Source organism: Nerophis ophidion, linkage group LG10 (assembly GCF_033978795.1).
Source record: "Nerophis ophidion isolate RoL-2023_Sa linkage group LG10, RoL_Noph_v1.0, whole genome shotgun sequence".
NCBI lineage: Eukaryota > Metazoa > Chordata > Actinopteri > Syngnathiformes > Syngnathidae > Nerophis > Nerophis ophidion.
In genome coordinates, this window is record NC_084620.1 from 29,287,360 (window position 1) to 29,311,712 (window position 24,353).

The 24,353-nt window shown below is 40.4% G+C and overlaps 1 protein-coding gene across 18 annotated transcripts in view; it reads left to right on the top strand.

Moving 5' to 3' along the window:
• LOC133560611 (tyrosine-protein phosphatase non-receptor type 12-like) overlaps positions 1-24,353 on the top strand; it is a 60,886-nt gene that overhangs the window by 16,802 nt on the left and 19,731 nt on the right. For all 18 annotated transcript variants that reach the window (XM_061913307.1, XM_061913320.1, XM_061913308.1 and 15 more), the window contains exons 2-12: positions 10,804-10,912; positions 11,074-11,150; positions 11,237-11,332; positions 13,298-13,336; positions 13,452-13,520; positions 13,646-13,705; positions 13,776-13,918; positions 14,291-14,357; positions 14,444-14,521; positions 14,859-14,957; positions 20,306-20,391. In XM_061913307.1, the coding sequence (XP_061769291.1) occupies positions 10,804-10,912; positions 11,074-11,150; positions 11,237-11,332; positions 13,298-13,336; positions 13,452-13,520; positions 13,646-13,705; positions 13,776-13,918; positions 14,291-14,357; positions 14,444-14,521; positions 14,859-14,957; positions 20,306-20,391 (923 nt within the window). The remainder of the gene's footprint in view (positions 1-10,803; positions 10,913-11,073; positions 11,151-11,236; positions 11,333-13,297; positions 13,337-13,451; positions 13,521-13,645; positions 13,706-13,775; positions 13,919-14,290; positions 14,358-14,443; positions 14,522-14,858; positions 14,958-20,305; positions 20,392-24,353) is intronic.

Here is a 24,353-nt window from a genome sequence, read left to right on the forward strand (position 1 = left end):
TATTGACATCCAAATTGCTGCCGTTGTGTCCTTGGGCAGGACACTTCACCCTTTGCCCCCGGTGCCGCTCACACTGCAGCTGTGGCTACATATGTAGGGACGGCGTGGCGCAGTGGAAGAGTGGCCGTGCGCAACCTGAGGGTCCCTGGTTCAAATCCCACCTAGTACCAACCTCGTCACGTCCGTTGTGTCCTGAGCAAGACACTTCACCCTTGCTCCTGATGGGTGCTGGTTGGCGCCTTGCATGGCAGCTCCCTCCGTCAGTGTGTGAATGTGTGTGTGAATGGGTAAATGTGGAAGTAATGTCAAAGCGCTTTGAGTACCTTGAAGGTAGAAAAGCGCTATACAAGTACAACCCATTTATCATTTATTTACCACCACCAGGTGTGAATGAATGATGGGTTCCCACTTCTCTGTGAGCGCTTTGAGTATCTAACAATAGAAAAGCGCGGTATAAATCTAAACCATTATTATTATTATTATTATTATTATTATGTATGATACAGAGACCCTCGTGATTCGTCACGTGCACTAAACCCAGTACCACCGTGCTGCCCCTCCATGTACATCTCGTGACTTGAATATTAACCAAGTATTAGCTACCTGGCTTGTGCAGCTGCAGTGTTCACATACTGAGCTGCTTCATCATGATCACCTCTGAGTTGGTTACAGTTCATTTTAGACGATAAATGATGCCGACTCTCCTGGATAGTAGAAAGTTGTGAACATAAACTGAGAAGTTGGTCATCGTGTGGATTATGATGAATATTTCATCAAATCTGCAAGATATGAATATGATAGCCTAGTGAGAGCAGACATTGTACAGTAAGTGATTATTTTATTTTGTTTGTTGTCTCATGAAGTCTGCCATGATTAGTAGTAGTTATTGAAGGAAACGGTGAATGTTGTAATGCGTCTCTGAAATGAATGCGCCGCCATATGCTTGAATGACCAAAATAAATAAATATAACCCGTTGTTAAGAATGTGCCAGTTACTAAATTACATACTTACAGCATGTATATAAAACCTTAATAGAGGTGTTTGAATATTTTTAGAGCTCCTTAGGATTTTGAATGATAAACAAAACATTTTAAAAAGTGCAGTTTCCCTTTAATCAAATTTTAATCACGTTTGTTTCGGGCACAATTAAATGAGGGGCATCGGTGGCGATATTACCATTTAAAAATTAGCCTCAGCTTATATCAAATAAACCCTTTCACAGCCACGGAGGCAGAAAAGCAACATCGGCTGGTTTTGAAGCCTTCTAGAGCCAGACATCCTTTCGAATGAACGCAAAGCTCCATAACCACACACGCCACCACTAACTTGCTGTCTGATAAAGACCCCATTGTTGTTATCTAATGGTGACAGGTGTAGATACCTGCACAACATGCTGCTCTGCTTGTCTCCTTAGAGTTAAACTAGCAACCCTAACAGCAAAACATTGGGCTAAATAGTGTCTGAAAACACTTTTTTGTCGAGTACAAACACCCGCAAGACGCCCTTCTCTTTGGAATTGATGCACCCCCTGCATCTGTGCATGTGTACGAATCCAGGGAATGTAGAAAAGTCTTCATGTGAGTACCATTGACTAAATAATGCAATATTTTTGTATTTTGTTTTTAATTATACATGTTTCACACTGCAAAATGTATGATTAGGTCAGGCAAGTGTGTACAGTTGATGACCCCACGCAAGGTGGATGTTTTTATGGCTCCAAAAAAACATTTTAAAAAAATGGATAAACAGTGCTAAAAGCATCATGTAATGAGAAAAGGCTGGAATATTGATACTAGTAATGAACAAAACGCAAGGATTTGTTTTTAAATATAATGTATGAGTCATTCATTTAGACTTTTTATTTAAATATTTTACAACAAATGACATGAAATGGACAAGCGGTAGAAAATGGACGGATGATGACTGGCAAACATCTTCACTTTTTTCCGCCTTCTCCAGTTGCTGGTATAGTGCCACCTGCTGCTTTGCCATGCATTAGGCAGCTTGTGAAATTTGAAAGAGTCAATATTAAATATATTTATTTGCTTGAATTGTTTTTAAAACACCTCCTGCTAAAGATGAAAGGCATTTGGGTGAAAAATTGAGATTTCCGTAACCCGCTGAATGATTTTAGCGCTTTAACCTTGGTGGTTCTCATCTAATTTTAAGTTTGATTTAGCTATAGTGCACTCTTTGGTTTTTGTTTCACAGCAGGCGTCCTCTGCCAGTCAGTCTTGTGAATGTGTGTATTCCTTCTTCATGTTACAGTAAAAACACCTCACAATTTCTCCAGGGTCAAGATCCCGCCTCCTCTTAATTGAAAAAAGAGGCCTTTTGCCCTGAAGCTACTTTGTTCTCACAAGAGAGGCCAACCAGTGTTTCCGCTCAGTGAACTTCACATGATGAAAGGTAACAAACTCAGCGAGCAGCGACAAAGCCGAACAACGTCATTGACCAGGACCACACACTCAGGAAATTATGTTTGTCTGTGCGTGACTAAGGTGACACATGCACACCTACTGTCTATGAAGAATTGTTATGTTAACTTCATGAAGGATACAAATGGAATGAAAATAAATAAGGCTTCACGGTGGAACAGGGGTTAGTGCATCTGCCTCACAATACGAAGGTCCTGCAGTTCTGGGTTCAATCCCGGGCTCGGGATCTTTCTGTGTGGAGTTTGCATGTTCTCCCTGTGAATGTGTGGGTTCCCTCCGGGTACTCCGGCTTCCTCCCACCTCCAAAGACATGCACCTGGGGATAGGTTGATTGGCAATACTAAAATTGGCCCTGGTGTGTGAATTTCAGTGTGAATGTTGTCTGTCTATCTGTGTTGGCCCTGCGATGAGGTGGCGACTTGTCCAGGGTGTACACCGCCTTCCGCCCGATTGTAGCTGAGATAGGCGCCAGCACCCCCCGTGACTCCAAAAGGGAATAAGCGGTAGAAAATGGATGGATGGATGGATGACAATAAATAATATCAAAAGAGTAAAATGTTGTGTGTGCAAGGGACACAATGCAGGCTGATGACAGATGTGGCCGGTTAGAGGTTGAGGAGGACCAGGATTATGAGGTCAGCAGGTTGGTGCTTTATGGGCTGTGAATATCTTAACGAGCGACACCAACACACCAGCAGCTCTTGATGACTGGGATTATGCGGCGTTCTTCCACATCTGTTTCCTGCTCCGATTCAGAGGGGAAGACTGCTGGCGAACATCACTTGTTTGCAATGTATCACTGAGACGTCTGCGATGTTAATTAGGTCTAAAATCATTTCTGAAATTACATACTAAATGGAATACCTTAGCCAACATTTATACGGCAACCCATAGTGTCTGTCCTGCAGAAGAAGTACTGTAAACCACCAGACCAGCAAGAGCATGGTCATGGTGAATGAAGACTTTGCACAAAACAACACACATTTTGCTCAGCTCAACACCACCATCTTCAAATATGCGGGTCATTTCTGTCTATTATAGTATCATTTTAAAGAGGTTGTCTATGATGTAAAAGGACAACATAAGAAGTGTGTTGCTAAAGCCACCCTTACACCAAACGTTAAGTACGGTTGGGAGTAAGTAATTCATTATCTGAAATTTGCGTCCAGATCAACCCTCGAAGCGAACCTGAAATGTAAAATGACAGATTAACTGGATATTTTGGTACCCCTAGAAATGCTAAAAAAATGCGTGCAAAGAAGTGAGAGTCTCAAAAGATCTACAGACCAGCAGTATTCGATACCAAAACAAAGACTTTGATGGCAGTAATGCACATCTGTTGATTCACGGAAGTACAAATCAAACCTGATTTTTAAAAACAACCTGCCTTGATGCCAGCACTTTTCTTTTGTATTGAATCCAACAAAGTTAACTTGAAATTAGGGCTCGGCGATGTATTGCGGGTTTGTCTCTGTGCGATATAAAAAAAATTACTATATCGTGATATTCAGGTATACGTTTTCACGCAGTTGCTTTTAGATGCAAGCATTACACTGCAGGCTTTTTTCACTCTTTGTTGTCTCTCTTTCTCACAGAGAGATAAAACTAGCGCACATTCTTACATACGTCACATACTGTCACGTCATACGCCCTCGCTGAGCAGAGAGGTAGCAGCATGGGTAACATTAGCTGTGATGCTAGCGAAGTAGTGCAAGTGGTAATACGAGAGAAAGAAGGTGCGAATCTGGTAACAAATGAAGGAAAAATTCGATCCTAGGAAAAACAGCACGGGATCCATCGTCTGGCGGCTGTTTGGCTTCAAGCAGGAGGATGTCGAACAAGTATGCGGCAAAAGCGTTGCTACAAAAAGTAGCACCTGCTGCCAATATGCAGCATCATTTGAAAAGTCACCTACTAGAGAATGAAGAGTGCTTGAAACTCTGCATGTCAACATCTCTGTTCGGCGCCATATCCACAAAGTGCCGAAGCAACCATTTCCAGATCAACACCGTATGAAAAAATGTCAACAACAGAAGGAGATAATGTCCGCAGGAACCTACCACATAGGGAAGGACATAAATCATTTGATTTCATATTGTGCAGTTCATTTTTATTTGACAGTTATGGAAATATCTTGTGTGACATCATGCACAAAAGTGCACTTTATTTGTTTTGAACTATTGTAGTTGCATTGTGTACAAAAAGTGCACTTTAATTTAGTGTTGTTTTGATATGTCATCTTAGTGACATCATTCACAAAAGTGCACTAATAGCTTGTTTTAAAATGTTTCTGACAATCTTGCACTTTCTGTTTTGGAAATGACATGAATGTTTGTGCAGCTGCTTAATAACTGTTTAATAAATACAGTATTGATAAATTGATTCAATTGTGGTTTCCCTCTCTGCATGAAAGTTTAAAATGAGCATATATTAATGCAGTATGAACAAGAATGTTTTAATGTAGACACATAGAATCATCATACTGCTGTGATTATATGCATCAGGTGTTATTTCAAGGCTAAGGTAAAATATCGAGATATATATCGTGTAAGGGTGTAACGGTACGTGTATTTGTATTGAACCGTTTCGGTACGGGGGTTTCGGTTCGGTACGAGGGTGTATCGAACGAGTTTGTAAGCTAAAGTTTTAACAAGCTGCTCTGCAGCTGTCTCTGAGCAGTGAGCACCCAACATTGTCCCGCCCACACAACCATTTGATTGGTTACATACAAAGCCAATCAGCAGTGCGTATTCAAAGTGATGTAACAGCCAATCAGCAGTGCGTAATCAGAGCGATGTAACAGCCAATCAGCAGTGCGTATTCAGAGCGCATGTTGTCAGTGCTCCGGCGTCGAGATGAGCAGATATGTGTTTAGCAGATGAGCAGCTGATATCGTACACTCCCCAAATTATAAAAAAACACCTCCCAGTCACAACTATTACAAACATCACTATGAGCCCGTTGACCTTCTAGAAACTTAAACTGCAGCTCAGCTCTCTCGTAGTTCTGGCTTGAGGTGAACGCTAATTAGATTTTAGCGTTACGTTAGCTCATTTTGATGAGTGTGTGCGTGTGTGTGCATGTGCGTGTGTGTGTGTGTGTGTGTGTGTGTGTGTGTGTGTGTGTGTGTGTGTGTGTGTGTGTGTGTGTGTGTGTGTGTGTGTGTGTGTGTGTGTGTGTGTGTGTGTGTAATAAAAGTCAAATACAGGCTTCCCAAATGCTGTCATAAATTAAGCATGATGAGTTGACTTGAAACTGTTTAATGTTGCACTTTTTATATGTAGAAGAAAGGTTTAGTCATTTTATTTAATCAAAGCAACAACTTGAGGCAGTTTAATGTTGATTAACGAGCGTAGAATTATTATAGTGTTCTCAATGTTAAAAGGATAAAGCCATTTTTTACAAATTTGGTAAATAAATAACCAAAAAATTTATATTTTGTTGTTTTCTTACTGTACCGAAAATGAACCGAACAGTGACCTCTGAACCGAGGTACGTACCGAACCGAAATTTTTGTGTACCATCACACCCTTAATATCGTGACATGGCTTAAAAATAACGAGATACCTACTCAGTGGCCTAGTGGTTAGAGTGTCCGCCCTGAGATCGGTAGTTTGTGAGTTTAAACCCCGGCCGAGTCATACCAAAGACTATAAAAATGGGACCCATTACCTCCCTGCTTGGCACTCAGCATCAAGCGTTGGAATTGGGGGTTAAAACACCAAAAATTATTCTCAGGCGCGGCACCACTGCTGCCCACTGCTCCCCTCACCTCCCAGGGGGTGATCAAGGGGATGGGTCAAATGCAGAGGACAAATTTCACCACACCTTGTGTGTGTGTGTGACAATCATCGGTACTTTAACTTTAACTTAATATTGATAAAAGGCCATATCGCCCAGCACTACTTGAAATCATTAAATACGTTGATTAATGCAGCGAAGTATAGACTCATTTTAAAAACTATGATGGTGCGATAGGTACGATTAACGATTGAATCACAAAATTTATATAAGCGTTTTTTTAACAATCATTATTTACTCCACTATGATGGTGGTAAGCTACATTTGTAGCCACAGCTGCCCTGGGTTAGGCTGACAGAAACTTGGCTGCCAATCTGCACCTCTGACCACCACCAAACAGTCATTCATATTCAAACACCAGTGTTAGTGAAGTGTCTTGCCCAAGGACACAGCTGCCGTGACGAGAAATTTTAGAAAAGCTTTTTACAAAACAGTTAAATAATTTTCTGGAAAAAAACACCTTGCTTAAGCAGCAGCAGTATGGTTTTAGAGAAAATCGAACAACTACGTATGCAGTAATGCATATGCTAGAGGAGGTTAGTACTGCTATGGATAATGATGAATTTACAATAGCCATCTATATTGATTTAAAAAAGGCCTTCGATACCATTGACCACAGAGACAGTTAATAAATAAGTTGGATAAGTACGGCATCCGAGGGCCAGCTCTGTCCTGGATCAAGAGCTATCTAGAAAATAGAAAAACAATGTGTTCAGGTGGATAATACAATATCTGGATTTAAAAATATAGTTTGTGGAATTCCTCAGGGTTCTATAATTGGTCCTAAGTTATTTACAATTTTCATTAATGATTTTTGTGATACATCAAGTTTCTTCACATTTTTTATGTTTGCTGATGATACAACTATCCTTTGTTCTGGAAAATCTTTTAATGAACTTTTGGTAAAAATAGAACAAGAAATGACAGTGCTTAAAAACTGGTTTGATATGAATAAATTATCACTTAATATTGCTAAAACTAAATTTATGATATTTGGTACCAAAACTGAGGTATCTAATGAAGTAAATATTAAAATAAATGGAGATAAAATTGAGCGTGTCTTTGATACTAAGTTTTTGGGAGTTATAATTGATTATAAATTATCATGGAGACAACATGTAAATTACATAAAAACAAAAATATCAAAAACACTTGGTGTTTTGTATAAAACTAAATAATTACTTAATTATAATTCTTTGTTAACAATTTATTATACTTTGATACTTCCATACATGACATACTGTGTAGAACTCTGGGGAACCACTTTTAAAACCATAACTAATGATATTGTTTTGCTGCAAAAAAAAGCTGTACGGCTAATAAACAATGCAGGATATTATGACCATACCCATCCATTATTTGTTAAATCAAAACTTATGAAATTTCAAGATATTGTTTATTATAAAATAACACAGATAATGTTCAAAGCAAAAATAAATACTCTTCCAGAAGGAATTCAAAAATACTTCTCTCTACAGACCAGCAAATACAATCTAAGAGATGAATCTAAGTTTATTTTACCAAAAGCAAGACTAGTGGTTAAACGTAGATGTTTATCTGTTCTCGGTGTTAATTTGTGGAATTCTGTTGGTAAAGAAATAAAAATGAGTGACTCAGTATTTAATTTCAAAAAGAACATGTCACAATGTATTTTAAAAAGTTATGTGAACTAGAAATGTATGTTTGTTTGGTTAAATGTTGTATTTAGAAGGTATGTATGTTTATCTATTTACAAAAAAGTGCATGTGTGTAGGTACATATTTTTGTATTGTTTGTTGGGGGGCAGCTTGAATGTGGATGCTGAATGACTATATTTCTTTTTGTGTTGCAGAATTATTAGAAAAGGTAACTTAATTGAATGTAAAAAAAATTATGTTGGGCATATAAGCTTTTTTGCTTCTGCCTGTTTTCAGTCATGTTATTCATTTTTGAATCGCGATCTATGTTTGAATATGTTTTTGTTAGACTGAAAATAAACTGAAACTGAAACTGAAGAATGGTAGAAGCTGAATTTAAACCAGGAACCCTCACTTTGCTGGACGGCCGCTCTACCATCGGAGCCACGCTGCCCCATGATAGCTTACATTTAGCTGCACCCTCACAGGTGTACTAAAGTGTACCTGTCTGAAGCATTACTGAAGTTAAATGGTACGTTAGGATATTTTGTAAATAAAATGCATACCGAACTGACAACAGGGCTTAAGAAAGCCAAAAAGGGCACACCACGCATAGGTGTTCAGTTTTTGTGTAACCTGGTCTACGATGTATTTTTCCAACTACTGTACAACTGATTGTGGCCTGCAACAATTCAACGAGTACAGCCATACCATGGTGAATTAACGCAGGTCTCTAATAAACAAATACGGGTTCTTCAGGGCTTGCTTTTGCGTTCATATGCTGACTTATATTGCAAAAGAGGCTATCATCTGACTAAACATTTGGACGGACAGAGAGGAAGAGAAGGAAGCCCTTGCTAATTAAAGGAAAGTACTCTGTGGCCTATGCATCCTTTTGTTCGTCTGAAGTCGTGCTCCACTGACCTATATTAGATAACAGGGGATGTGTAGCTTCTGTGCAAACTTGCTTACAAGAACACCTCATTGCTTTAATGTAGTGATGGCATCTTTACCTGCATTGTACGCGCTGACCTATTTTAGCATGTGTGTGTGCATGAACGGTGACCATCAGACACACCCACTTCCTGAACACACGCACACAAACCCCTTTTTACCCCACACACTGCATATGCAGGAAGAACACATGCTCTGCCAATCAGTGCTCACTACTAAAGTGAAGAAAGTGTGTGTGTGTGTGTGTGTGTGTGTGTGTGTGTGTGTGTGTGTGTGTGTGTGTGTGTGTGTGTGTGTGTGTGTGTGTGTGTGTGTGTGTGTGTGTGTGTGTGTGTGTGTGTGTGTGTGTGTGTGTGTGTGTGAATTATTCAGCGTACCAAGCAACTACAGCAATGCTTATTCAGCCAGGAGACCGAAAGTAGGTTAACGCTGCATCTTTAATTCTCAACTCTTATTGTACCTCTTTCTAGTTACTCTCTTCTCCACTTTTTGCCTTTGCCAGGGACAGTTTGTGAGCACTACAACTACTACAATTGTCTCTACACTTCTGTGAGCACGTCTATCCAGTTCCCAGCATTCTACCTACTGCATTATTGTATTCATTTCTATTATTATGTCCAGCAGTCTCTGCACACTAACCCCCCTGGCGTCGTCCACTAATTTTACACCAAATGACTCACCCTCACAGGGGTCTGTGAAGGCGGCATCATGATTGTGCGGGAAACGCCCTGTGTGTGTGTGTGTGTGTGTGTGTGTGTGTGTGTGTGTGTGTGTGTGTGTGTGTGTGTGTGTGTGTGTGTGTGTGTGTGTGTGTGTGTGTGTGTGTGTGTGTGTGTGTGTGTGTGTGTGTGTGTGTGTGTGTGCGTGCGTGCGTCTGTGGACAGGAAGCTCAGTTATTGTGGTTTGCTGCAGGAAATACATCACCAGTTTCTTCTTCTGTTATCCAAGATCTTCAGCTAGTACCACTTTACTCCTGCCCCTCCCATTTCACTCAGAAGTGTGTCAAGAAGAGCACGTGGAAACCAGGAATAAAAGAAGCCATTAGCAATCAAAGAGTCTCTTTCTGCCTCCCCCATTAAAGAAGGTCCAGCAGGCACAGACTGCCTGTGCTTTATTTTTCCTCTTCCGCCCTACAGGCTTCCTTTATTTTTTTCTCTAGTTGTGTGTGCGTGTGTGTGTGCGTTCGTCAGTATGTGTGTGTTTTACATAACAGGAAGTCTGAGTAATTAGAAACAGGGTCTCTGCAGACAGTAGCCTTGGAGTTTGTACTGTTATGTTTATTACCAGCATAATTCATAAATTACTAACTGAAAGTCTACGGAATTTATAGAGCTATGTGGCATGACCTAATGGATGCATTTAGATGAGAATCCATGTTTTATTTGTATTTAACACAGTTTCTTCTCATTCAGGCTTTTAATGAGGAAGGGCGCACATATAAAGCACTGCAGAACCTTTTACAGTATAAGCAAATATTTTTTTTCTCACAACTGTGGGTGGATATACCTATTTTTCCTCTTTGCCATCACCATCCCACTATAGCTGCTATTTAGTTGAATCCAATTGAGGCCACAAATGTGTTTTGAATGTCTATTCCTTCAGTTAGATGTTGTATCTATGGTGCTTGTGTGCACAGAAGCATATTTCTGTTGCTCTGAAAGACACAAGGCCATTCCATATGCTGCATCCCCTTAATCTAAACTGCACACAAGCGTGGGCATTTATTCAGTGCCATCAGTGAGTTTTTCCTCTCTTTTTGAAGCTTTGCAGTCGACCATTTTTTACATGAGACAACTACGCCCCCGATGACATTCTCAGACTTTGCAGTCCCTAAATTTGTCTTCTTCAATGTCAGCTGCAAGGAGATTAGCCCACAGTGTGTCTAGTGTATTATTATAAGCTGTGTGGAGTAAAATGTTGAAAAAATAGAAGGAATGTTCATGTTTATTTGCTAAAGAGAGCTAATTATGTCTCCTCCAATGCTTCTTTTCAGCGTCTGCGGCGACTATCCACAAAGTACCGCACGGAAAAGATCTACCCGACTAATGTAGGAGAATGCGAGGAAAATGTCAAGAAGAACCGGTATAAGGACATACTGCCCTGTAAGTTAAAACTGTGGTAGCAATAGAAGATTTATTTGTAGATGAATGTTCCATGGAGGTCTCCAGAGATGCATTTACTATGACCATTCTATTCATCTGCATCTAAGTTCCCATATTTACATTCAGTGAATATGCTGCCTCCTTACTTCTTTTCTCTGTAGTTGATCACACTCGGGTGAAGCTGATGTTAAAAACAACCAATCACGATACAGATTACATCAATGCCAATTTCATCAAGGTAAGACATAACACTAAAACAATGTTTAGGTTTTTTTTCTTCTTTATTTTCATTCATTCTTTTGACATGTAACTTTTTTTTTCCAGGGTATGGATGGCCCAGAGGCCTACATTGCAACTCAGGGCCCGCTGCCCAACACAGTGGTGGACTTCTGGAGGATGAACTGGGAGTACAATGTAGCTGTAAGTAGACCTTTTTTTTTTCTGTACTACAAATAAGTGCCAATCATATGATGAGTGGAATCTACATTTAGCACACTTCCTAATGTAGGCATTATTTTCAGGGACCAGCTTTCCACTTGTGCCAGATAAAAACAGCAAAAATAAGTGCATGAAAAATACAACTCACCATAACACTGAGTTAGTGGGAGCATTAGACTTTTTTCTTTGCAATGAGATGCAGATGGAAATAAGCCTGTGACTACAATCAGTCATATTTCTATTTCATATGTAATGTGTGTTGTATTATGTCACAAAGTTATAAAAAATGTTACCAATGGCAACTTCCTATGAGGAGTTTTATTGTACATCTACATCTAAACAAGCTTATTGGTGTATCTAGGGGTCTCCAACGCGGTGCCCGCGGGCACCAGCTCGTCCGTAAGGACCAGATGAGTCGCCCGCTGGCCTGTTCTAAAAATAGCTCAAATAGCAGCACTTACCAGTGAACTGCCTTTATTTTTTAAATTGTATTTATTTACTAGCAAGCTGGTCTCGCTTTGCTCGACATTTTTAATTCTAAGAGAGACAAAACTCAAATAGAATTTGAAAATCCAAGAAAATATTTTAAAGATTTGGTCTTAACTTGTTTAAATACATTCATTTATTTTTTTACTTTGCTTCTTATAACTTTCAGAACTTTCAGAAAGACAATTTTAGAGAAAAAATACAAACTTAAAAATGATTTTAGGATTTTTAAACACATATATACCTCTTAACCTTTTAAATTCCTTCCTCTTCTTTCCTGACAATTTAAATCAATGTTCAAGTAAATTATTTTTTTTATTGTAAAGAATAATAAATAAATTTTAATTTAATTCTTCATTTTAGCTTCTGTTTTTTCGACGAAGAATATTTGTGAAATATTTCTTCAAACTTATTATGATTAAAATAAAATAAAAATATTTGTCTTTGTTAGAAATATATCTTGGTCCAATTTGTTATATATTCTAACAAAGTGCAGATTGGATTTTAACCTATTTAAAACATGTCATCAAAATTCTAAAATTAATCTTAATCAGGAAAAATTACTAATGATGTTCCATAAATTATTTTTTTAATTTTTCCAAAAAGATTCAAATTAGCTAGTTTATTCTTTTTTTCAGTTGAATTTTGAATTTTAAAGAGTCGAAATATATTTATGGTGAGAAATCATTAAGCTGATCAGTGTTTCCACAAAGATAAATATAATTAATTATTAATAATAACATAGAGTTAAAGGTAAATTGAGCAAATTGGCTATTTCTGGCTATTTATTTAAGTGTGTATCAAACTGGTAGCCCTTCACATTAATCAGTACCCAAGAAGTAGCTCTTGGTTTCAAAAAGGTTGGTGACCCTGGGTCTAGTGGGACAGGCGATAGTTAAATCGGAGAAAATGCGTCACAGACAGGTATTGACCCGATGGTTGGGGACCACTGTTCTACATAATAGATATTGAATATTGTTGTTTCTTTGTCACATTTACAATCTACTATGTACGTCTGCAAAGGTTGGTGTGTGGAAGTGTTCCCCCCAGATTGCAAATGAAACCATGCCCGTTCTCTCCAAATGTATTAAATTATCTTTTGATAATGTTCATTTTTAAATATATATCTTAAGATCAACATCACCATCATATTTTACATGCAAGCAAATATCACATACTTGTTTTGTTTTTATGCCAATATCGCATCAATATCTGATGGGCACCACCCTAAACATGCATGAAAAAATATTTAATAGAGAGGTACATGGGTTGAAGCAGATGAGGCCATGCCGTGCGGGAGTGGTTATTAGGCTCAGCGAGCATGCAACGCTGCAAAGCTTGCAGATGTGATTCCTGCTGCTGTAGCATCAAACTGTGTCAAAAAATCCAATCAGGATGAAAGCGGTAGAAAATGGATGGATGGAACTTCTCTGTAAGCCTTCTTTGCTTGTGTCTCTGCAGGTTATTGTGATGGCCTGTCGAGAGTTTGAAATGGGAAGGGTGAGTCAGTGTACTTTTTAATGCACCAATGAAAATGTTTTCTCGCTCTACGTTCAAGAATTCTTCTATAGTGTTGTTGCGCTCGGCCAAAGCTAACTCACTCTCTTCTCCTCAGAAAAAATGTGAGCGTTATTTCCCTCTGCTCGGGGAGCCCGTCAGTTTTGGGCCTTTCAAAATCTCTTGTGTAAGTAGATAAATCTGTACCATCGCAGCTGTACTTTGTAATAAGCAAGCAAAACTGTGGGGAGAGGGGTTTTAATTTCTCACATTTTCTTCTAATCGCATCATGTCACTTGTGTTGTCTTCCAGGAATCAGAGCAGGCCAGGACTGACTACTTCATCCGCACTCTGCTGGTGGAGTATGAGAATGTAGGTACATACGTACGACCCATAGCGCTTTGAAGCGCACAGGCATTCACTCCTTTTTGTCTCCCTGCAGGAAACGCGTAGATTAACGCAGTTCCATTACATTAACTGGCCCGATCACGACGTCCCCTCATCGTTTGACTCCATCCTGGACATGATAAGCCTAATGAGAGAGTACCAAGAGAACGACGACGTCCCTATATGTGTTCACTGCAGGTACGCACACGCCGCATCATGGTGGTGTTTCGCTTACGACTGCACTATGCCTCCCTAATAAAGAAGCTTTCGCGGTGAAATAATGAACCGCACGCTGTGATGCTGATGATACACGCCGTCTTCATGTGTGCTCAAAAAGCCGTAATGAGAAGCCCGAGGACACTTCCTGCTTTCACACAGCAGGGCTTAAAATTACGTCTGTGTGTTTAAGAGCTGGCTGGAAACTGTGTGACAGCATGAGATGGACTTTTATGATACTTATGTGTGTCGCTACGCTGTCATCTCCGCTTCGGTCTGACATGGAGAGTTGATATACAAGTGATCCGTCTTACAGTACCTTGGGGCTAATTTGCATGAGTGTTGACTGTGCAGTGCGGGCTGTGGGAGGACGGGCGCCATTTGTGCCATTGACTACACGTGGAACCTCCTCAAGGCTGGGGTAAGTAGATAGATGGACTCATTTCCCCATATATTGGAAGTGGAACTGGCACCGTCAAACCTTTTTTGCGGTGTGTGCAACTTCAGAAAATTCCAGAAGATTTCAACGTGTTCCGATTGATCCAAGAAATGAGGACTCAGCGCCACTCGGCTGTTCAGACCAAGGTTGAGTTTTTTTGTGCAAAAGACATTACTAGACACTCCAGTACAAGACTACTGGAGTGTCTTCCAAATGTTTTGTCTCTATCATGTAGCGGCGTAAGGTAAAGAGCAGAAAGGCAGCACTGCAGTTTCTAGGAAGCTTGTAATTTTTTTTAAAGAAAAAAAAGTCTCTGCTTACATTTCCTGCCAGAAAGTAATGAACTTAGCACTCATCTGCCACATCTTTTTTTAATGTGTGCACTCTGATATTGATTAGTTTGCATCATCTTATTAACACACACCATTTATGACACCTGGTCCTCCCTCCGTTATTATCATCACCTGTCTTTTCCCTCCTCAGGAGCAGTATGAGTTAGTCCACAGAGCAATAGCGCAACTCTTTACCAAACAACTGCAGCTACTGGAGAGCTCCACCAACGTGCAGATACATGATGTTATGGTATGACACACTCACGGACACACACACACACACACACACACACGCACACACACTGAGTATGACGTCCGCTGGGAAAGAAAGACAGGATGTTGCTAAGTACAACACTGGAACATAGTGAAAGAGGGGAAGAGCACAAATAATTAGTCACATGGGAGGCAGGAGTGTAGGTGAAATTGAGAATATAGGACTCAAGAAAAACTCCAAGAGTTGTGACTTAAAACAGCAAAGCCTCAAAGGGCATTTAAAAAAAAAAAAAAGCTTTATTCTTTTGTTGTCGTTGGTATTTACTCCTCTCAATGGCCCACATACCAGCTAACAAGCTCATGCCACTTCACACATCTCCTCCGCTGAGTCCCAGAAGTGCAACCAAGGAAAAAAGTTTACAGACATATTTAGAAAGTTATGTCTGGTTTTACTTATGATCGGTATACAGAAGTACCCCAACTTGTCAGCACAACTTGTTCTATGACTGAGCTTGGAACACTCGTATCTTAAAGCAACTCCGCTTATTGAAATTAGTTATAATTAATACAATCTGTGGTTGGTTTTTCCAAAACACCACAATTTTAACATGTAACATGACTTTTAAAAAGAAAAAAAAAACACTTTTAGATAAATACTGTTTGAAAATCAATACAATAGCATGTACTACAAACAACTACACTAGTTTTATGTAATAATATCGTACAGTATTTCCCTTGAGGAGCGGACTAATGCGTTTCTCCTTTGGGGTCCTTCTGCGTCCAGTGTTGCCAAGTTGATTTATTATTTGCCTATTACAAGCAACTTGTTTTTATAGAGCTGGTTATGTGCTTTAATCAACAATCAATCAATCCAAGTTTACTTATATAGCCCTTAATCACAAATGTCTCAAAGAGCTGCACAAGCCACAATGACATCCTCGGCTCAGCTCCCACATCAGGGCAAGAAAAGACTCAACCCAATGGGAACAACGAGAATCCTTGGAAGGGACCGCCGATGTGGGGACACCCCCCGGGTGACCGGTGTAATGGATGCCTAGTGGATATGGTTAATAATGTGAGAGTCCAGTCCACAGTGGGGCCAGAAGGGGATCCTCTTGAATGGAGACAAATCAGCAGCGAAGAGACGTCACCAACTGATGCAAAGAGGAGTGATCCTTCCTGGGTCCTGACTTGGTACAACTATCGCCTCCTACTTGGAGACTGACCTATGGTCACCTGATAACCTCTCTATGCAGGAGAGGGGGGCAGAGCAGAAAAGAGAGACAGCAGATCAACAGGTCTAAATTGGGGTGTATTTAAAGGCTACAGTATACAAATTAGTTTTAAGATGGGACTTAAATGCTTCTACTGAGGTAGCATCTCTGTTGGGCATTCCAGAGTACTGGAGCCCGAATAGAAAATGATCTAAGGCCCGCAGACTTTTTTTTTTAGGCTCTGGGAATCACTAATAAGCCGGAGTTCTTTGAATGCAGATTTCTGGCTGGGACATATGGTACAATACAATCAGCAAGATAGGATGGAGCTCGACCGTTTAGTGTTTTATACATGAGTAATACAACCTTAAAGTCACATCTTAAGTGCACAGGAAGCCAGTGAAGTTGAGCCAGTATAGGCGTAATATGTTTAAACTTTCTTGTTCTAGTCAAAAGTCTAGCAGACGCATTTTGTACCAACTGTAATCCTCTCAATGCTTCTCTCGTGACATTTGGCAACACTGTCTCTGAAGTGACCGTCTGAGGAAGTCAGCTCTGACAACAAGCTTGACGATCCAGTTCATTAAGTCAGGTACTGGGAAGAAATAGACTCAAATACGTCAAACAGCTTCTCAATATTTTTTATGGGTAAACAATCGATGTTTGGCCGCGTGTGGCAGCATACATGGATGTCTTGACTGCAGCCAGCAGACATCAAAACATATTCATTGATTTTGTTTTAAACAGCCCCTTAACTCACCCAGCATGCAGATATGAATTGATAACAATTAATCAATAAGAGTTTACTTACAGTATATCGCCCTTAATCACAGATATCTTAAAAAGCTGCACACGCCACAAAGACATCCTCTGCTCAGATCCAAAATCATTTATGGAATGATGTGGCTGTATGGACGATATGTGTAATATTTTTTATTTCTGACAGATCACGCAAAATGTTCACACACATTCTATGCTCCTTGCCTGTCTTTGCGGCGCAAGCAACAATCCTGCAGCTGTGTACGTAATTGTATGAGTTTGCACATAGTTTTCAAAATGTGCTAAATAAGACGTTAAATAGTGCTTGCAAAACGGGGATAAAAGTGTTGATAAATAACATTGCGTGTGCTGTATAATTTGCATCTTCTTCCCCCAATGTCATGGACGTTTTGCTAATCAGCATATATTTTGCATACTAATAAAGACAGACACTCAAAATGGATTGCAGGCCTTATTCTGCTCACTTAAAGGGACTGTATGCAATATTTACGCAGACGCATAGAGTGCAGCAACTTTCCAATGTATTTTACGCAGTATATCCCCCCCGGCTTCCCATAGGTAATGGCGTATTTGCGTACGTATGTAACACATGCACGTGCTTTAGATTTAGGTGTTGTTAGCTAATAATAGCAAAGTGGCTAGCTAGCATAAGCTGTCATTGAATGTATATTCTATCATAACAAAAACATGATTGCAAAATATTAGTTGATTTTGTATGTGTGCATGTGCTCTATGGGCGTATGCGTTGACAAGACTGGGTGAGTCACAGCCATAAACTCCAATAATTTTATACAGGCCGGTAACATTTTTATTACATAAACTTTGTAATTGTGCAAAATATAGACATTTAGGAAACAGTTGTGTTGTGTTAAACCAATAATAATCACCACTAAAAATTTATATTTTTTCTTTGAAAAATGTTATTGTGAGGAAGTTGCAAACAGCACCTTTAACGAACGCAATTCACTAGATCAACTTTGCATGTGCTATCAATTTGGCACTTGTTTTAGTACACGCAAACATTTAGTAAATCAGGCCCTTTGTCTTGTTTTAGACAAACAGTGACACCTTTTTAAACTCATGTCTACTAAGTAGATTACATATTCTTAAGTGCAGTATAAATATGACTAGAAACATGATTAAACACTTGCTTATTTTGATAGAAAGTTAATACATTCAATATGTATAGTGATGGAGATAAAGTTGATTAAAGAAATTCTGTTACGTGTTTAGTGATTAGCTGTAAGTGACCTCATGTTTATGTTTTGTGTTGGAATAGAAGGGCACGTTACTGAATTTTTAAGAAAACTTGTTTCATTTGCATAGCGAAGCAGATGAGAGCTAACAATGGATTCAGCCACACAGTTTTCCAACTGTAGTACTTGAACAAAAATAAGAGCTGTGGAAAAAATGTATTTCTATTCTATTCCGCTAACTTTTTGCAACTCAACGCCAAAAAAACGGAAATGCTGGTTATCGGTCCTGCTAGACACCGACCTCTATTTAATAATACAACTTTAACATTTGACAACCAAACAATTAAACAAGGCGACTCTGTAAAGAATCTGGGTATTATCTTCCACCCAACTCTCTCCTTTGAGTCACACATTAAAAGCGTTACTAAAACGGCCTTCTTTCATATGCGTAATATCGCTAAAATCCGCTCCATTTTGTCCACTAACGACGCTGAGATCATTATCCATGCGTTTCTTACGTCTCGCCTCGACTACTGTAACGTATTATTTTCGGGTCTCTCATGTCTAGCATTAAAAGATTACATTTGGTACAAAATGCGGCTGCTAGACTTTTGACAAGTACAAGAAAGTTTGATCATATTACGCCTATACTGGCTCACCTGCACTGGCTTCCTGTGCACTTAAGATGTGACTTCGAGGTTTTACTACTTACGTATAAAATACTACACGGTCTGCCGTTTCTTTTCTTTTTCTCCTCAGTCCCACTCTCCCTTGTGGAGGGGGTCTGGTCCGATGGCTACGGATGAAGTACTGGCAAAAAAATCTGCGTTCAAAGGACTCCGGCTTTTTAGTGATTCCTAAAGCCCAAAAAAAGTCTGCGGGCTATAGAGCGTTTTCCGTTCGGGCTCCAGTACTCTGGAATGCCCTCACGGTAACAGTTCGAGATGCCACCTCAGTAGAAGCATTTAAGTCTCACCTTAAAACTCATTTGTATACTCTTGGTTTTAAGTAGACCCCCTTTTTAGACCAGTTGATCTGCCGTTTCTTTTCTTTTTCTCCTCTGTCCCACTCTCCCTTGTGGAGGGGGTCTGGTCCGATGGCTACGGATGAAGTACTGGCTGTCCAGAGTCGGGACCCAGGATGGACCGCTCGTCCAGAATCGGGACCCAGGGTGGACCGCTCGCCTGTGTGTCGGCTGGGGACATCTCTGCGCTGCTGATCCGTCTCTGCTTGGGATGGTTTCCTATTGGCTCCACTGTGGACGGGACTCTCGCTGCTGTGTCGGATCCGCTTTAGACTGGACTCTCGCGGTTGTGTTGGATCCACAATGGATTGAACTTTCACAGTATCATGTTAGACCCGCTCGACATCCATTGCTTTCGGTCCCCTAGAGGGGGGCGGGGGGTTGCCCACATATGCGGTCCTCTCCAAGGTTTCTCATAGTCATCATTGTCACCAACGTCCCACTGGGTGTGTGTTTTCCTTGCCCTTATGTGGGCCCTACCGAGGATATCGTAGTGGTTTGTGTTGTGGTTTGTGCAGCCCTTTGAGACACTAGTGATTTAGGGCTATATAAATAATCATTGATTAATTGATTGATTTCATATCAGAGTCCTCCTGTGGAGGTTTTGTTACACCAGCTATACACACGAGTAAGCCATGGCATTTTTCGGGATCCCTTCTCCCATTATGCTGACTCAACTCACAAAGGAGGAACAAATAAAAGGGTTTACAACGGCAAAAAAACTACGACACACCACGAGCGGTATCGATAATTGTATTGTAAAATTAAATATGGCAATAGTTTGCCATATTGATATACTGTATTTTCACACTCTTAATTAGGAGCTTGGGGACTTTTGCACAGCACAATCTTGTTTACATAAATCATATTGTGTGAATGCCGGAGAACTTTGCCACCACAACTCAACCATTATTTTGCACCTCTAACTGCTTATCAAAATATTATGATAGGGCCCTAGTGACTTATGCCATCAGCAGGTTGAGTCACGTCTGCTCAGCAGTTGTTGTTTTAGCGGCCCAAACACCCACAGAGGCTCAGTCTGCTGCAGCTATTGCAGTATTACAGTAATCCACACACATCCTACGCAAGCTTTTTCCACTTTTCACAATCTTTCTAGGAGGCACTCCGACACTAATGTTGATGTTGCATCATGACTTGTGAAACATTGCAGGATGAAAGCAGTCCAGACAAAGCAGGCCACCAGTCAGATGACGAGCGATGGGACACGCCTCCCCCGAAACCACCTCGCATACGCAGGTAATCCTCTCTAGTCTTAAAATGGTACCTCACTTTTTGTACACTTCACTTTTTATATGATTTGGTTTTACCCTGGTTTTCATACACCATCTTCAGTGCCCAAAAAAAGAACTCACGCCTTGGTGACTCAGTTTCTGTGCTTTTTATATTATTGAGTACGACTGCATCATGAGGCCTAAGAAAGTTGCCACTGTCAGCACTTTGATAACGAAGTTGAAAAACACTATTGAATTTAGGAAAGAACTCGTAGCGAATTACTATCTTCCTTTTCCTCCCCCTACACTCATCTCCATCTTTGCCAACATGAGTCTTTAATAAAGGTAAAGGTAATGTTACATGTTTTTTTATGGTCCTATTCTGTCAGTGCATCTTTCCCCCCTCAACTTAAGTCTGTTAGTGCCTTCATCCAAGATACACACTTTGGGTGCATCAACACTTAGATGTGGCCATTCTCTATAATATCTGACCTTCCACATATTTTCCCATCGACTTCAGTATTTTTTGAGTCTGGAATGATTCCAGCACCACTGAAAGTTGAAAAATCATTTTGCTCTTATAGTTTGGATGCAGTGTACATACACCACATGTGATAAGAAGATAAAAGAAATTTCTTTAAAACAAATCTATTCTGATTTCTGTAATCGAGACAACATGAAACATGCATTTTGATGAGGACAAAAGGACCACAGTGAACATTGTTTACCTGCTGTGTCTGTGTGTAAGTGTAACAAAAGGAGGGTGAAACCACCGTATAAAAAGCAAGGTGAATGCTCATTATCTGCCGTGTTTAAACATCCTGGGACATTTAATGCATACAATGATTTAAAAGTGACCGTGAAGTCATCGTTGGAATATGTGACTGTTTCATAGAAAATAAATATATACAGCATGGTGGCGCAGTGGTTAGTGTTTCTGTGTGGAGTTTGCATGTTCTCCCTGTGCCTGCGTGGGTTCCCTCCGGGTACTCTGGCTTCCTCCCACCTCGAAGACATGCACTGTGTGCGTTGATTGACAACGCTAAATTGGCCCAACTGTGTGAATGTGAGTATGAATGTTGTCCGTCTATCTCTGTTGGCCCTGCTATGAGGTGGCGACTTGTCCAGGGTGTAAGCCGCCTTCTGCCCGAAGTGCAGCTGGGATAGGCTCCAGCTCCCTGTGACCCTGTGAGGGACAGGCGGTAGAAAATGGATGGATTGATTGAAACTTTTATTAGTAGATTGCACAGTACAGTACATATTCCGTACATTTGACCACTAAATGCTAACACCCGAATACGTTTTTCAACTTGTTTAAGTCGGGGTCCATGTTAATCAATTCATGGTACAAATATATACTATCAGCATAATACAGTCATCACACAGGTTAATCATCATAGTATATACATTGAATTATTTACAATCCGGGGGCTGGGATGAGGAGCTTTGGTTGATATCAGCACTTCAGTCATCCACAATTGCATCATCAGAGAAATGGACATTGAAACAGTGTAGGTCTTACTTGGTAGGATATGTACAGCGAGCAGAGAACATAGTGAGTTCAGATAGCATAAGAACAAGTATATACATTTGATTAATTACATTAGGTTATTTACAATCCGGGGAGATGGGATGTGAATGGAGGAGGGTATTAGTAAAGGGTTGAAGTTGCCCGGAGGTGTTGTTTTAGAGCGGTTTTGAAGGAATATAGAGATGCACTTACTTTTACACCTGTTGGGAGTCCATTCCACATTGATGTGGCATAGAAAGAGAATGAGTTAAGACCTTTTTTAGATCGTAATCTGGGTTTAACGTGGTTTGTGGAGCTCCCTCTGGTGTTGTGGTTATTGCGGTCATTTACGTTAAGGAAGTAGTTTGACATGTACTTCGGTATCGGAGCTGTAGCGGATTTTATAGACTTGGCTCAGTGCAAGTTGTTTTACTTTGTCCTCCCCCCTGAGCCAGCCCACTTTGGAGAAGTGGGTTGGAGGGAGGTGTGATCTGGGGTGGAGGTCTAAAAGTAACTGGATTAGCTTGTTCGTGGATGTTTGGAGTCTAGATTTGAGGGTTTTGGAGGTGCTGGGGTACTAGGAGGTGCAAGCGTAATCGAAAAAGGGTTGAATGAGAGTTCCCGCTAGAATCTTCAAGGTGCTTTTGTTGACCAGAGAGTAGATTCTGCAGAGGAATCTCGTTCTATGGTTGACCTTTTTGATTACCTTGGTTGCCATTTTATCACAGGAAAGATTGACCTCTAGAATGGAACCTAAGTAGGTGATCTCATCTTTCCTGGTGATAACAATGTCCCCCACTTTTATGGTGAAGTCACTGAATTTCTTAAGGTTGATATGGGACCCAAATAGGATGGATTCCGTTTTACCTAAGAGTATGGATAGCTTGTTGTCAGCGAGCCAGGTGCAAATATTGAGGAGTTCAGCACTGAGGATTTGTTCCACCTGTGACTTGTCCTTGCCGGATACCAGCAGGGCCGAGTCATCCGCAAACAGGAACAATTCACAGTCGCATGCTGATGGCATGTCATTTACGTATATTAAGAACAGTAAAGGTCCTAGTATACTGCCTTGGGGGACTCCACAGCTTACTGAGAGGGGAGGGGACACAGTGCCGTTCACCTCTACCACCTGTTACCTCCCCTCCAGTGGGCTGGCTCAGGGTGGATGGACCGCTCGCCTGTGTATCGGTTGGGGACATCCCTGCGCTGCTGATCCGCCTCCGCTTGTGATGATTCCCTGCTGGCTCCACTGTGGACGGGACTCTCTCTGCTGTGTTGGATCCACTTTGGACTGGACTCTCATGGTTGTGTTGGATCCACCATGGATTGAACTTTCACAGTATCATGTTAGACCTGCTCGACATCCATTGCTTTCGGTTCCCCTAGAGAGGAGGGGGTTGCCCACTTATGCGGTCCTCTCCAAGGTTTCTCATAGTCATCATTGTCACCGACGTCCCACTGGGTGTGAGTCCCACTGGGTGTGAGTTTCCCTTGCCCTTATGTGGGCTCTACCGAGGATGTCGTTGTGGTTTGTGTTGTGGTTTGTACAGCCCTTTGAGACACTAGTGATTTAGGGCTATATAAATAATCATTGATTGATTGATAGAAAGGATGTGATCATCAACAATCGTTTTATGTAACAGATCGGCAAGAATGTATCAAGCACAATAACTGAATCTTTTAATTAATCACTTTTGGAAAGTTGATGGCAAACTTTTAACTCTGCAACTTGCACACAAACACACACACAGCTGTTTAAAGGGGAACATTACTTTTTTGGAATTCTGACTATCGTTTACAATCATTATGAAAGACATGATGACGGATGGATTTTTTTTTTATGCATTCTAACTGGTAAGTAAAAGGCCACTATTTTGACCATAAAATCCAGTAAATTACCATAAAAAAATGCCAACAATGCTCAATTTACATTTCGTGACTTGAATATTAACAATGTATTGATGAGATGGTTATTATAAGCGCTAACGCAGACAAACTATTTAAAGCGGCGCCGTGATCACTACCGTGTGTCCTTATGCATCAAGTGGCCTGCTTTCTCGCCTCCTTGCTCCCTAGAAGTTTTTTGTAGATGATAAATTATGCATTTCACCTGGACAGAAGAAGTCTAAAGAGGCAATTCGACAAGTTGGCACACTTTGACAGCAATTTAGTGCCCGGAAATGGCAAGAATAACACGAAAAGATGCTTGGTCCCCCCGCCTACCCACCCCGTTTTTTCATGAGGATTATGGTCATTCTTCATTTAAATGGGAATATATGAACACCCTAGCAGTCGGCATCCAAATGACAGCAGACATTGCAAAGTAAGTGATGTTTTTTATGTTTGTTGGTGCTCATAAATTCTGCAGTGAGTAATAATCAGTGATGAAGAAAGAAAAGCAAAAGTCGTGATGTGTTCTTGAAATTAATGTGCCGCGTATGCTTAAAATGATCAAAATACGTAAATATTAAATGTTA